This window comes from Zootermopsis nevadensis, unplaced genomic scaffold (genome assembly GCF_977971745.1).
Source record: "Zootermopsis nevadensis isolate Lab colony 2312 unplaced genomic scaffold, Znev_1.0 Znev_ptg000039l, whole genome shotgun sequence".
NCBI classification, from domain to species: Eukaryota; Metazoa; Arthropoda; class Insecta; order Blattodea; family Termopsidae; genus Zootermopsis; species Zootermopsis nevadensis.
Window position 1 is genome coordinate 157782 of NW_028259171.1, and position 14504 is coordinate 172285.

At 44.8% G+C, this 14504-nt stretch overlaps 1 protein-coding gene and 1 long non-coding RNA gene across 4 annotated transcripts in view; one reads left to right on the plus strand and one right to left on the minus strand.

Annotated features, from left to right (window-relative positions):
- Positions 1 to 2134, minus strand: part of LOC147871775 (uncharacterized) — a 19048-nt gene extending 16914 nt beyond the window's left edge. Inside the window, exon 1 of the long non-coding RNA XR_015538307.1 lies at positions 877 to 2134. This is a non-coding gene — a long non-coding RNA (uncharacterized LOC147871775). The remainder of the gene's footprint in view (positions 1 to 876) is intronic.
- Positions 1 to 12406, plus strand: part of LOC147871776 (uncharacterized) — a 26666-nt gene extending 14260 nt beyond the window's left edge. For 2 of the 3 annotated variants that reach the window (XR_015538298.1, XM_087360149.1), the window contains exon 7: positions 8623 to 12406. Coding sequence is in view for 2 of the 3 variants with exons in the window: in XM_087360149.1 (XP_087216275.1) it covers positions 8623 to 8655 (33 nt within the window). In the remaining variant the exon portion in view is untranslated. Of the gene's footprint in view, positions 1 to 3686; positions 4055 to 8622 lie in introns of those variants that run through there. The other variant, XM_087360146.1, reaches the window with a different exon arrangement.
- Positions 12407 to 14504: the final 2098 nt, after the last annotated feature.

Below are 14504 nucleotides of genomic sequence, written 5' to 3' on the forward strand. Positions count from 1 at the left end.
CTGTTTGAATTAGTGGAACTGATAACTGTCATGTCGCTGTTAGTGGAGATCCCGATCACATTTCACTGTACAGTAGCTGAGGTCGGCAGCTGAATTACCAGTAACCAGTTTCCTGCTGTTATTTAAATAACAGGAACTGGTAACTGACAATAACAGTTATATCAGTAGCCATTTACATTTCACTGGTTAGTAGCTGCATCACGTCCTTTAACAGGCAGCCTGACGGGTAATTAAATGGGAGACATTCTGTTCACTCCTGGGTTATTTTCTCTCTTGCTTTGTATTTGTAGGTATGAATTCGTCAAGAACGTTAAAGTAGCTGTTATATCTGTGCATTTATTTTCGGGGGGGGGGGGGGGGGGAGGCTTGAACTAGTGGTGATGTTTGGTATTTTCTTTGAAGTATTATCTGGATTCTTAAATATCTATAAATCTACTTCGTGTTTCAGAGGGTTCACTGAAAACTCACTAGGGTCAATTTGTTAACATTATTTTCCATGAATAGCAAGATCGTGGCCTACCCGTCATCATTTCCCTGCACCATATACTTTAACGGTAAACAAATCTACATTTTTCCCACACAATGAATTTATGTGCTCAAAATAAACAACATTAACAAATGTATTGTTGCTATAAAGACGTTTTTATTTAGGTACTAACTGTATATTTAAATATTATTTAGAAGAACTGATAGACTAATCTAAAATGTCGTTCTAAGTAAATCGTTGTACACCATTGCACATTCCTAGTATTTGCTTGGAAGCACTCAGAAAAAAATAAATCCAATATGAGTTGGTTTGGCAAAAGGATCATAAATATATCGATCCATCTGTGGCTCAGACGAATTTATCCATGCGATAATTTACGTTCTACTAACCTACGCCAGTGAAGTTGATCGTGTGTAATAATTACAAAAGTACAGGCGAGCGGTAATATTTAACAGCTACACGGCACCCACTGGAAAGTTAACAGATCCTCTTGAACGACTTGCGAAATCTCAGTTTTGTTTACTTAAGAAACAAGAATTATTAAAGTGTGTTAGGATTTATATGGAAACTACAGACACATTCTTGGTACTTGCGATGGAATGAGGCGGTCAATGTCTGTGAAACTGAGCCTTTGTTCACCCCTGCACTGAAGATGACAGACATTTCACATATGTTTACTCCTTCCATCATAGGGGCGAGGAGGCATACACACACTTCGTACGCGGTAACACGAAAAGATAATCTTCAAACACATCACCCAGTAATATACTGGGCTTTTAAAATGAAGGGCTTCAGCCGTGTTTGAGCAGACACTTTCCACAAAATTTCCACTTAATACCACCGTTTTAATTACTCGGATAAGGATCCAAAGACTGAACAATAATGCAGGGACGAAAATCCGTTTTATGATTCATCTACAGCTAATTCAAACACGTAGATCTATAGACCTCTTTTACACGTTTAATCGAGAAGCACGAACTATGAAAGGAATCGTAACCACAACGAGAGAATTAGTTTCTAATGCTGTACAGTCAGACAGTAAGAAACACTTGTATGTAATATGCTAATGCACTACATTCTGCTACCAAGCGCGCTTGATCTTCAAGAATTAAAAGAAACTAAAACATATGACTCTCGATGAATGTATTCTGTTACGATGTATCACGCACAGTTCTTCACAGTTTAAACACACGAGCACCACCACACAATCAGAAAGACTAGAGCTTCACAAGGACGACCCATCATGGCGGCTAGCAACTACAAACTGAAGCCGACCAATCACGAGAGAGGAAGGAAAGCCACGCCCCTGTCAGGTAGTCTTGTCCCCGACACAGACTGCGTGTCACCAATACTCCGAACGCACATCCACATGATTTTATTACGTCTACCTTTTACTATAATATTTAATCTAAACTTGAAGCATTCTAAAGATTCGAATTATAATTTGTATTTCCATCTGCGACTACTTGAGACTGTCCTGAGTTCGATGCTCGCCCATCTATCGCTTGCCACAACGAAAAACTGTTCCACGATCGCTTTTGCAAGTTCGATGACGTTCCTGGGATCTCGGGCTAGACTTGAGGTCCCTGTCCTGGGTTCGATTCTCGCTTCAGTGATTCGGACCATCTGAGACACCGCGTGCAACCACGTTCATGTCTTAGGCGACTCCATCAATACGATTAAGCCAACTTAACAGTATTTAAAATCCCTTAAGTGTGGAGAGGAGTACAACTGACGGTAATTTCCCCACATTAAGCCCCATTATGGTTGCTACTCAGTGTACGTACGCTCTGCCTTGTTCACTGTTCACGATAGTGGGCGCCCGATCGGAGCTGTTACCCTGGGAACGAGGAACATCCGATGAGGTTACGAGAATGCGTTTACCTTAAATACTCTTAAAACCTGTTGTCAGAGGAAACTATCACACAAAGAGACGACAGATATTTCGAAATCAAAGGCATCTGACGAAGGACAGTGTTTATAAAATTATTCCTTAAAATTTTAAAGGCATTTAAAATCGGAGAACACCCGCAGTTCGGAATCTTCCATCTGATTTATCCCACGTTGCAACACGTGTTAAGGTAAACTGCTCTGCGCACATGAATCACGAAGTCAGCTGACCGGAAGGGGGGGGATCGCTTCGCCACTTTGCTTGGGGCCATCTATCTCCAGCGTTGCCATGTTGAGAAGGAACGTGTACTTTAATGACGTAAATTCGTCTATACGGAAGGGTGACTCGGCAAATCAGCGTAAGATCCAGCGCCGAGACACATTTAAACTTTCATTCCTCAGGAATCGTAAGAATAACGGTGATGTAACTTATATGTAAAATGATCAGTAAATAAGGGCCTTTAAGAATCTGTAATGTATTTTGTTGTAATTATAATTGTTTATACATTTATTGTAAATTTAATGAACAAACGCGTACAATTTTCGAAGTATCTGGCGCGTTAAGCTCCCGCCTCTCGAAAACCGTAAGAGATGGATCTGGACATATTGCGTACGAAATACGTATTACGTCTTGCGCTTTCCAAATCTATTTTCAGATTTTACATATCACGAATGGTTTAGATTCTACAAACATTTATTTATACGAACAAAGGCGCATCGCACTGCACGCTACTTCTGCGTCTGCGCATTGCGTCATACTATGCAGAGATACTCAATTGTAAAGCATGTATAAAGGGAGTATTTAGAATAAAGCCAATATATAAACTTCCTTTCATTGTATTTATTGCCTAAATATAACTCAAATACAAAGACTTATTTACGTCAGATTCTCCGGAAACCGTGGTTCCACTGTCAATCTTTAAACAGCGTTACCCAGTTGATATTTGTAATGGTGAAGTGAAGTGTTTTCTTCGCGGTACGGACCGAATTCTTAAATACGATTCGGACGAGTTCTCGCTTCAAGCCAAACAGTCGTGCGGCGGTCTTCAGGTAGTGAGGACTGTAAAGCCCGGCCAGGCACTCCGACTTGGTCCTTCGAGGGATCATCGAGCAGCGGAGAAGAATAGGACGCCAGCTTACGCCGTGCCCACCCGCGATTACCGAAACCTAACGGTGACAGCATAAGCAAAGGGACAACGCCGAAGCAAGGTCTGGCGGGCTGGTGCCCTCCAAACCGGCATACCAAAGCTAAGTGCAGAGGAAAGCGTTAGGGGCTTCCACCTCCTGGCAGGCGTGGGTGTTGGTGAGTACACCGCGTGAGTCAGGATGGTGAAACCCAAGGTGGTGAGACTTAACCCGCAGGGAGTAAAGAGAATGCTAGACGTCTCCGGCCCCTCAGGCCGAAGAACCAAAACGAAACTGACTACTAAAACGGATATAGACAAAGACATGAAACTGAAAAAACAGGCAAAACGCACACCTCGGTCGCCGTCAACTACTGACTTTGAAAATTCGTCGTCAGAACTTTCGGACACCGAAATAACGTCAATTTGGCCACAGGGTCAAGAAGGAGCTAGGGCAACGGCAACCTCGCCAGTAGCAAGCCCTTCTGGCACTAAAACTTTAATCGTAGAGGCGGAGGTCCACTGTTCCCAAGGCGGGACTAAAATTGACAAGGTCAGTGCGCAGAAAGCAACAGACTCTGCTACAGCATCCTCTGACCTGTTGAATCCGGAGGAAATTGTGGAGGGAGATGACTTCACTGTCATTACCTCCAAAAAGAAATTAAAAAGAGCACCTCCAAAGCCCGCAATAACTGACGAAGCAATTAACGCTGAGTTACCTTCCTCTCCCACCCCTGAGACCCGTGATTCTGGGAAGACAGGACCCGCCAATAACCACTACTTAAACGCCCCGCGAGCAAAAATCCCACCGGTAATCATTCACCATCACTATGAAGGTGACATGACCCGGCTCAACAAGGACTTCCATACAAAATTCCAGCCGCTGGGCTTCACTTCTCACAGAATAAAGTCCGGAATCGTTTGTCAAACGTCCACATACAAGGACTATCTGAACCTCCAAACCTTCTTGAAAGACAACAAGGTGCCGTTCAATTTACTCAGATCGAACGACTCCAAGCCGTTCAAAGTGGTCATAAAAGGCATTCCGCCAACCACCCCCCCAAAAACCATCCAAAACGAACTGATCGCACTGGGACTGGCAGTTCAAACCGTTATCCCAATGACTGCTTGGAGAGATAAAACTCCTCTGCCAATGCATATAGTCGAACTGGACAACGTTCCCCAGAGTCAAAAGATCTCTCAGCTGTCCCATCTCTGTTTTATAAAAATTTCTGTCGAACCTTATAAGGGGCGAACCGTGCCGCCGCAGTGCGCACGGTGCCAACAGTTTTACCACGTGGCGGCAAACTGTCAGGCCCCTCCGGCCTGTGCCCACTGCGCGGAGGAACATTGCTCGTGGCAATGTGAAAATAGATTCCTCCCAAACTTCGTGCCGACCTGCGCCCTGTGCAAGATCGGGGAGCACGGCTCCAAGTACAGAGGGTGTCCCTTCTTCCGTGACCTCATGGAGAGGGAGACGAAGAGCAGACCTCCGCAGGAAAATTCAAAAAGAATTGCTGGAGCGCGGGTCTCAGCTCAACCCCAGCGACCGCCCCCCAAAACGTTCCGTGACTTCCCCCCTATGGGTGCTGCAAATGCCTGGAGCAGGCCACTGAACTTCGTCAGCTCGCAACTAACACAGCCTCCACCACATCCCTACAGCTTCCATCAACCACGGGACCTTTATTCTCCCTATCATTTCCCACAGCCGCACATCATACAACAACACGCCCGGCTTGCACACAGTGCTAACTGTCCCTGCTGCGTCCGGTCCAACACATCAACACAGGCTGCAGCGAGCAAGCCTCCGAATTCTGTAACAGGCAGATCTTCGCCGGTTCCGGACAGACCAGTCTCTCCCGCTCTCTCTGTAGTAGCGCAGGACGTCACACCTGCCGAATCATCTCTCGGCCCAAAATCTAGGCCCTCAGGCCCCAAGACCAAAGCAACTAAGGGGAACAACACAGAACAACTCAGGCAGGGAAAAGAAGAACACACGAGCCAGAGAGAGACACACACATCTCATGAACGCACCCAACAATACCCACACCCTCCCGCGGGTCTGAGACTCGGAAATCCTCACACCCAGCAGCAGACAAGAGAATTTGTCGAAATTGTTCGGACTTTCAATCCGAACTTCTCTTTCCAGTACCTTCTATCTTCCATCTCAGGAATGCTTTTACAATTCATGCAGCACCCTTATGAGAGCGCCCTCCCAATAATCTTTAATAACTTCCTAGCCACCCTCCTCGGTCTTCCTAATCATGGGTAGGTCCCTCAGCCACACTGACATCCTGTTCTGGAACGCCAGAGGCGTCAAGACTAAAAAATCAGAACTATTAGATTATTTGGAAACCAATAACATCCCCATAGCTCTAATTAATGAAACTCATTTACAATCTGCAACAAAATTTAAGTGCCCAAACTACACGACATTCCGGTCTGACAGGCTAAATCAGAGGGGTGGCGGAACGGCCATTCTAATTCGCCAGGGCTTCAAGCATTCGGAGATTCCCCTTCCCCCCCTCCAACACATGGAAGCGACAGCTATCCAAGTTAACATCAATAGGGAAACAATAGTACTAATCTCTATTTACAACCCCCCGGGCAAAATTATAGAGAGTGACCTGGACCATCTTTTGGAAACCGGAAACAAAGTAATTCTAGCAGGCGATTTCAACGCCAAGCATTTAACCTGGAACGCTCGGCAGAACAATGCAGCGGGGCAGACACTTCTCAAACATTACTATAAAAGTAATTACGTAATCTCGGCTCCATCCCACCCCACACACTTTCCAGATTGTAATCCTGGTGAAGCCGATATACTTGATTTTGCCATAATCAGTAACGTGCTTTCCAGCCACTCAATACGCACACAAGGCAGTCTTTCGACATCCGACCACAACCCAGTTCTTCTTAGAATACGTGGTCCACTAGAACCAGACGAATTAAAACATACATTCGTCTACAGCGAAGCCAATTGGAATCTTTTTCAAAATTACATTTCTGAAAACCTAAACACACAGTGCGTAGATGGGAACTGCTGTAGCAGTGAGATTGATACAGCTATTGACCACCTTACAGACGTTCTGAATAAGGCCACGCACCACTCTATTCCGCTCAGACGGAGAACTTTCAGGTCAATGCAAATTGCAGCAGCCACTCGACTTCTCATCCAAGAAAGAAACAAACTGAGAAATCAGTGGCAAAGAACCCACGACATAAGGCTTCGTCCCCTCATCAACGCCTTGAAACACAAAATTGACTCGGCCATTAAAGATCAAATTTCGAACACCTGGCAGCAAACACTCCAAGGCCTCGACACTACCAACACTAAAGACACGTGGAGGATAACAAAAAGCCTCACAAACACGGACACAAAAATCCCACCCCTGAAACACAATGGCAACGTTGCAATTACCAACCAAGACAAAGTGAATATTTTTGCTGATACTTTAGAAGAAATATTCCAAACGAACCCAAACGTAGACACCAACTTCACCGTTAGCACAGAGCAGGTAGTTACCGACTTCCTGATGCAACCTCCGCAGGCCTCCGTAAGGCTTACAAACCATTGCGAGGTCGAATGGATTATCCGCCACCTTAAACCCCGCAAGGCTCCTGGCCCTGATGGGATTCAGAACATAGTACTAAAACACCTGCCACGGCCTGTTTTCAGATTTATTGCAAAAATATTTAACAAGTCATTAGCTTCAAATTATTTTCCTACCCAGTGGAAAAACGCTAAAGTTATCATGCTCCCAAAACCAAAAAAGGACCATTCCTCCCCGTTAAATTATAGGCCAATAAGTTTATTAAATTCCCTAGGCAAATTTTTTGAGAAAATCATCTTAAAAAGAATTAATTTTCAACTTAAGGAGCTCCACATTATCAGAAATGACCAGTATGGTTTTAAACGTGGACATTCCACAACGCACACACTATTAAGAAATATAGAGAGAATCACTCACGGATTTAACAATAAGAAAGCTACAGTGGCATTGTTCCTGGACATAGAACGAGCATTTGATAAAGTTTGGATCACGGGGCTAATAGCAAAACTCATTAAAGTCAAAATTCCGCCTCACCTAATCCACGTAATTCACAGTTACCTCCAGAACCGTTCATTTTCTGTTTCACATGGGAGCTCTCACTCAAGCTGCCGCCCCATCAGGGCCGGCGTTCCCCAGGGTAGCCTACTCGGGCCAACACTTTTTAACATCTACATAAATGACATCCCATCCATTGAGAATGACTCCAACGTGTCCATCTCAATCTATGCAGATGACACAAATATCAGTGCTCGCTCAGGAAAATTAGACATAGCGATAACGAAATTAAACAGAGCAATAGGCCTTCTGGAACCCTGGTTTCGGAGATGGAGAATTCAGATCAACATTGACAAGTGCACCACAACCGTGTTTTCAAAACGTTTACGCGACTATCGCTGCACTGTTCCCACCGTAAAAATTTTTAATAAAACCGTAGCTTTTACCTCCGAAACCAAATATCTGGGTGTCATTCTAGATTCCAAATTGACGTACAAGGCCCACATATCATCCATTCTCCGTACAGCCAACTTCAGACTGAGGCAACTATTTCCTTTACTCAATAAATCCTCCAGAATGGATGTAAATTTATCGTTAATGATCTATAAATCACTCCTCCGGTCCATACTGACGTATGCCTCCCCCGCCTGGGGCTACGCTGCTAACACTCATTTACAAAAACTTCAGACATTTCAGAACAAAGTCCTCAGAATAATAACCAAATTGCCAAGGGTTACTCCAATTAGTACCCTACACGAACAGACCGGAATGCCGTTGATCAAGAATTACATTAAAGGATTAGCGAATAGGCTATACTTGAAATCGGCCACCAGCTACAACAGTCAAATTCAAGAGCTAGGACAGTACGATCCCAGCATTGACAAATACCTCCGCCCCCGAGCCCTTCTTGCGAGGTAACCCAACCTGCGAAATCCTCCAATCCTTTTGCTCAATAAACGGTCAGAGGATTGCCTCTGTAGTACATTGTTCTGTAACATTAGCCCAACAGCACACCTTAAAATTCCTTCACCTCCAGCAAAAACACAGCTAAACCTCGGCTTTTCTTTTGTAGCCCCCACTACAGTGCACCACCAGCCCGTTATAGGTACCCCGGAGAGTCCAGTCCATAGGCGGTCACATCGACCACTCCCCTACGCTGGACCGACCGTGAACCAACGGACACAAGACAAGACGACCACGGCATGAAAATGGAAAAATGATTTATGGAATGTGAATTGAAACTTTTTTTGTAATTGGATAAGCAACGAGCCAAGTTGGTCGTTTCTTATCCAAAACAAATCTATGTAAAAATGAAAAAAAAAAAATGTATCAGTTATTAATAAAGGAAGCGCACGGACAGAGGCTACCGTTAGGGCTCGCGATTTTAAATGCCGGACTGCTGGCTAGAAGTCAGCAGCACGCATCCGGAAGGTCCTGCGACCGGCCAACTCGACCAAGGTTTTCCGTGGTTTTCCTCGGTACTAGAGCAAATGCTGAGTTGGTACCCAATTCCCACGTTGCTCTGCATGCCTCCCATGCAGCCCTCTCAGAGTAATATCAAAATTCCGCTCTATAGTAGCCCCCCCCCCAAAATTAACGTAAATTATTCCTAACGCCACCCCCAAGGCCAATATCAAAATTCAAAATTAACGCAAAGACCCGAATCAACTCCCCCCCTACCCTATTTCTTACCCCATCCTGTCTCCTAAATCCCTTGTCCTCACTAAACTTATTCATACCAGAAGGACGAGCGGGCACTGCCTGGGAACCTTCATAGCCCACAACTAACTTTATACCCCTCCCCCATTTATAACAGTAGTGCCTATCGCTACTCCCCCCACTTTTTCTCTCTTCTCTCTCTCTCTTTTCGGCTCCAAAGGGTTAATTAGCGTTTTAGTCGTATTATTTCCTTAAACAGCGTTAACCAGTTGATCTTCGTAATGGTGAAGTGTAGTGTTTTCTTCGCGGTACGGACTGAATTCTTATATAATATTCATATGGGCTTCGGGCTTCCACGTTGCTTTGCAGCCCTCCCAGTGTTAATATCAAAATTCTGCTCTATAGTAACCCCCCCCCCCCCCATATTAACGTAAATCTTTTTCCAAACGCCGCCCCTCCAAGGCCAATATCAAAATTCAAAATTAACGCAAAGACTCTGATCAACCTCGCCATTTCTTAACCCATCCTGTCTCCTAAATCCCTTGCCCTTATTAAACCTATTTATACCAGAAGGACGAGCGGGCAATGCCTGGGAACCTTCATTGCCTCAAACCAACTTTATACCCCCCCCCCCATTTATAACGTTAGTGCATATCGCTACTTCCCTATTTTCTCTTCTCTCTCTCTCTCTCTCTCGCTTCAAAGGGACATGCAACGCTTTTGACATGTGCAATTCTCACTCGGCTCTGCAATATTTAAACTTGTTTCGTTTCTGGTTTCCAAAATTAACAAATTCCGTCACGTCTGTTTGTATGTGGCGGAGGGAAGACTGGTGTGATATATATAGGCGGTTTAGTCGTCGGGCGCCATTGATCGCTACAGTCACGTACATTGTAAGAAAGGGATGCCTATATTGCAGGAGATGTAGTTTGTTCCTATGCATGAGTCTGGTTATGGAATGTGTGGTACAACCAGCGTGGAAACAGAGTGTAGTCTTGTAATTTCTACCCAAGATTCGATATAGAATTATACAACATCTTGGGAAATGTAAGCACAGCGAAGAATTGTGGTGTTATATTACTTCTAGATTTTCAGTTCGTGAACGCGGACGTCATAAGGGAATCGCGCATAGAATACTTCGGCGTAGTGGACTAGTGGCTCGTTAAACTTCATGTACACCTGAATTAAACTGAATTCAGACGTACGTATTTTAGTCGCAATAAGCACATTAATTTTCCCATTTTCTAGTTCATCTTTCGCCTTCGAAGACAAATTTGTTTTGTTTTTTTTAAAATTCCTTCCATGTTAGTTTTATATTGTACAGAGCAGCCATCAACCAATGGACTCTCGAAGTAACAGCTCCGCAGATCAGAGTCGTTCTTGAGAAGCTGACAGCCGCTGAGCTGAATCTCCAGCCTTTTATGGATCCTGAAGGACCTTAACAGATTCCAGGCGCCATAAACGCTCAGTGAGCAATATCGATACGAGCCTTTTCCCTCGCTCTGTGGCCACGTCACGAGTTTAGCGGTTGCCAGGCAACCGTATCAGAGACGGAGAGACGGAAGAATATTATAACTGCAGATAAAGATTACGAAATGTTTACTTGTGAACGGATTGTACTGTTTCTGTGGTTATGGAAGATGTCAGGCCTGAAGAGACGCCACCAACAGCCAATGGAAAAGTTCTCAGACGTACCGCCATGTTGCGTTGAGCTTGGCCGCGTTTGGAACTGAAAATATCGACAGAATTCACTGCCGTAACTTAGGTCATGAGAATTTAAATGTGTTTGTTTCGCCATAGAGAACACAGACTGCTTCTGAGACAACGTGCGGACTTGCTGTCTTATATTTTACGACGTTCCGAGGCGCAAAGCGAAACCAAAACACAAAGGCACGTTCAGATGTGAAGGCCGCACGCGTGTTTCATCTCCCAAAATCTCACTACAATCAGCAGTGAATGCCTAATATGGAGGTCCGTCCAGAACCACTCACTGGACTGCAGTTTTAATTTCTGAATCTGTACACTGCAGTGTGTAATTTGAGCCCTGACGATGGAGACAGTATGTTCCTCCGAAATGTTTTTATCCATCGAAGAGTCTACACGGTTCCAAAAAGTAACAAGAATAGTATTATTATGAAGGGAAGAGATTAGTAGAGCGTAGGTAGGAGGATAATATTAAAATGTATCTTAAGAAATCTGCATGAGGACGTGGACTGGATGAATCCGGCTAAGGATAGAGTCCAGTAGATGGACGTTTCGAACACAGCAATGAAGCCTCCGTTTGCATATGATTCGTAATTATCTGAGCAACTAGCAGCTTATCAGAAATAACTATGGAGCCAGGTTGATGGATGGTGCAGACCGCTGCGTTATTCTGCCGATCATAGTTTCCTCGCTCTGATCAATATTTTAGCAGAGTGAAAGTCCTTAGGTGAGCGATCAGTCAGATTGAAATGCGGGGCAGAAACCTTCAGGGCTGGGGAGGAGGGCGTACGCCACTTGTGATGTCCCCTGCTCTAGCAGAAGGCCGTGGGCTCTTCTTCGCTGTTTCTAGCCCGTAGCGTCCACCGAGTAAGGTCATGTCTACCGTAAAACGCAGCAGATCCGTTTAGAAGAACTATCAGTTGCTCAGCTGGCCAAGAAGTGAGCTACTGAAAGAACGGACGCGCTGATGTATAACGACGGTCATTTAGAGTCACAAGCTTAAAGCATCTAGAATGCGTTTCAGCTGAAATAAATAATATTTAGGAAGTCAGTCCGTACCGCGAAGAAAACACGACACTTCACCATTAGGTAGATCAGCTGGTTAACGCTGCTTAAATATGTAATAAACAGTGAGAATAATACGAAATATTGATTTTTATGCGGAAGAGTACGTAGGCCCAGGTTCGATCTCAGGACCTCCGTAGTTTGAAGCAGAAGTGTCTTAAGACCTGTTCAATTTTGAATATTTATATTTATTACCCTGTCCATAAGCTACAAGACAAATTATGGGGATTTTAAAAAACGCGTAAATAAATTACATTCAGGTCATCGTAGACAGAATCCTCTCGTTATGTCTTTTCCACAATCAGATTAATTTTAAATACGGTTAGGTTTTTTTGTGTGCAAAACTTTCGAGAATTAATATTTATGTTTTGATACGACACTGAATAAAACATGGCGTTTGGAGTGATCATTAAAGCGTAACGATACAATCCTTGTTCCTTTTCTCATTGACAGAAATGCCCCTTTCGACTCACAGACGAATTTTGTTGTAGAAGACGGAACTGGAAATATACTTTTAACTCTCAGTTCATAAAATCTGTAAATTGTCAGTGATGAGTGGGCGTGTGTGTGCCCCCCCTCCCGGACGTTCTGTCTCCAGAACAGTGTTGCGGAAATGCCTTCAAGATTCATCGACGAAAGCATCTTATTAGTCTCTGATCACAGGTATTACAGCCTGTGCCTAATGCGAGAAGATCTTTTCATTGTTCCTGAGAATAAAGCACAGAATGGGGTAGTTTATAATTTATATTGTTCGCCGAATATTTTGAGAAATTCTGTAGATGGAGGCAGTACGTTCCTACGAAGCGGCGGTACCCACCTAACAGGCCTGTACACTTCCTCATTGGGGTTTTCTTTCGTAAGTAGACGTTGGCAAAACTGTTTCTGTTCGTAGTCTGTCCTTCTCACCAAGTAGCCTCTTGTTAAGGTGGTCTAAATAGATCGCATGAGGAAGTAAGAATTGCACAAAAATTTTCGGTTAGAATATCCCGAGGAATTCTAAAAGGTTTGCAGCAGACGTAACTATTAAGACAAGGGACACAGAATCAAGCGACGAGGTACGTAAGGCTTGCAGGCCTACTGGACTAGGCCTCCTCAAGAATAAGAATGCGAGTACTGTACAACACAACGCAGAAGACAGGAGAGCGAATGAAATCAAAACTACTGGATTCTGCTTCGTCAGGATAGGATAATGGCGTCTTTTGATGAAGCCACTAGGCCAAAATTCCGTTGAGCCTAGACATCACTAGGCCTAATGTCTGTAACGAAAGGGAAGAGATGATATTCCGAGCTGGATGTTAACTAACATTCGTAGAATTTAATCTGCTTATAACTTCTTAGTAATGGGAAAATCGAGAAATCTGTACAAGTACATTCTTCCTGTTAATCATTCTTTCACAAGAGGTGTGATCCGGGTACTGGTTGGGAAGCCTGAGGGAAAGAGACCGCTGGGGAGACCTAGACGTAGATGGGAGGATAATCTCAGGCGGGATCTATGGGAGACAGGAGTTGAAGGAGACTGGATTTTGTTGGTCCGGTGGAGGGCTTTGGTTAGTTCGGTGATGAACCTTCGAGTTTCATAAGCCATCTAGTTGGTTGGGTCAACTGTTTGGGAAGCCTGAGGGGAAGAGACCGCTGGGGAGACCTAGACGTAGATGGGAGGACAATCTCAGGCGGGATCTATGGGAGATAGGAGTTGAAGGAAACTGGATTTTGTTGGTCCAGGACAGGGTCCGGTGGAGGGCTTTGGTTAATTCGGTGATGAACCTTCGGGTTCCGTAAGCCATCTGGTTGGTTGGGTCCACTATTTGGGAAGCCTGAGGGGAAGAGACCGCTGGGGAGACCTAGACGTAGATGGGAGGATAATCTCAGGCGGGATCTATGGGAGATAGGAGTTGAAGGACACTGGATTTTGTTGGCCCAGGACAGGGATCGGTGGAGGGCTTTGGTTAATTCGGTGATGAACCTTCGGGTTCGGTAAGCCATCTAGTTGGTTGGGTCCACTATTTGGGAAGCCTGAGGGGAAGAGACCACTGGGGAGACCTAGACGTAGATGGGAGGATAATCTCAGGCGGGATCTATGGGAGATAGGAGTTGAAGGAGACTGGATTTTGTTGGCCCAGGACAGGGTCCGGTGGAGGGCTTTGGTTAATTCGGTGATGAACCTTCGGGTTCCGTAAGCCATCTGGTTGGTTGGGTCCACTATTTGGGAAGCCTGAGGGGAAGAGACCGCTGGGGAGACCTAGACGTAGATGGGAGGACAATCTCAGACGGGATCTATGGGAGACAGGAGTTGAAGGAGACTGGATTTTGTTGGCCCAGGACAGGGTCCGGTGGAGGGCTTTGGTTAATTCGGTGATGAACCTTCGGGTTCCGTAAGCCATCTGGTTGGTTGGGTCCACTATTTGGGAAGCCTGAGGGGAAGAGATCTCTGGGGAGACCTAGACGTAGATGAGAGGATAATCTCAGGCGGGATCTATGGGAGATAGGAGTTGAAGGAAACTGGATTTTGTTGGTCCAGGACAGGGT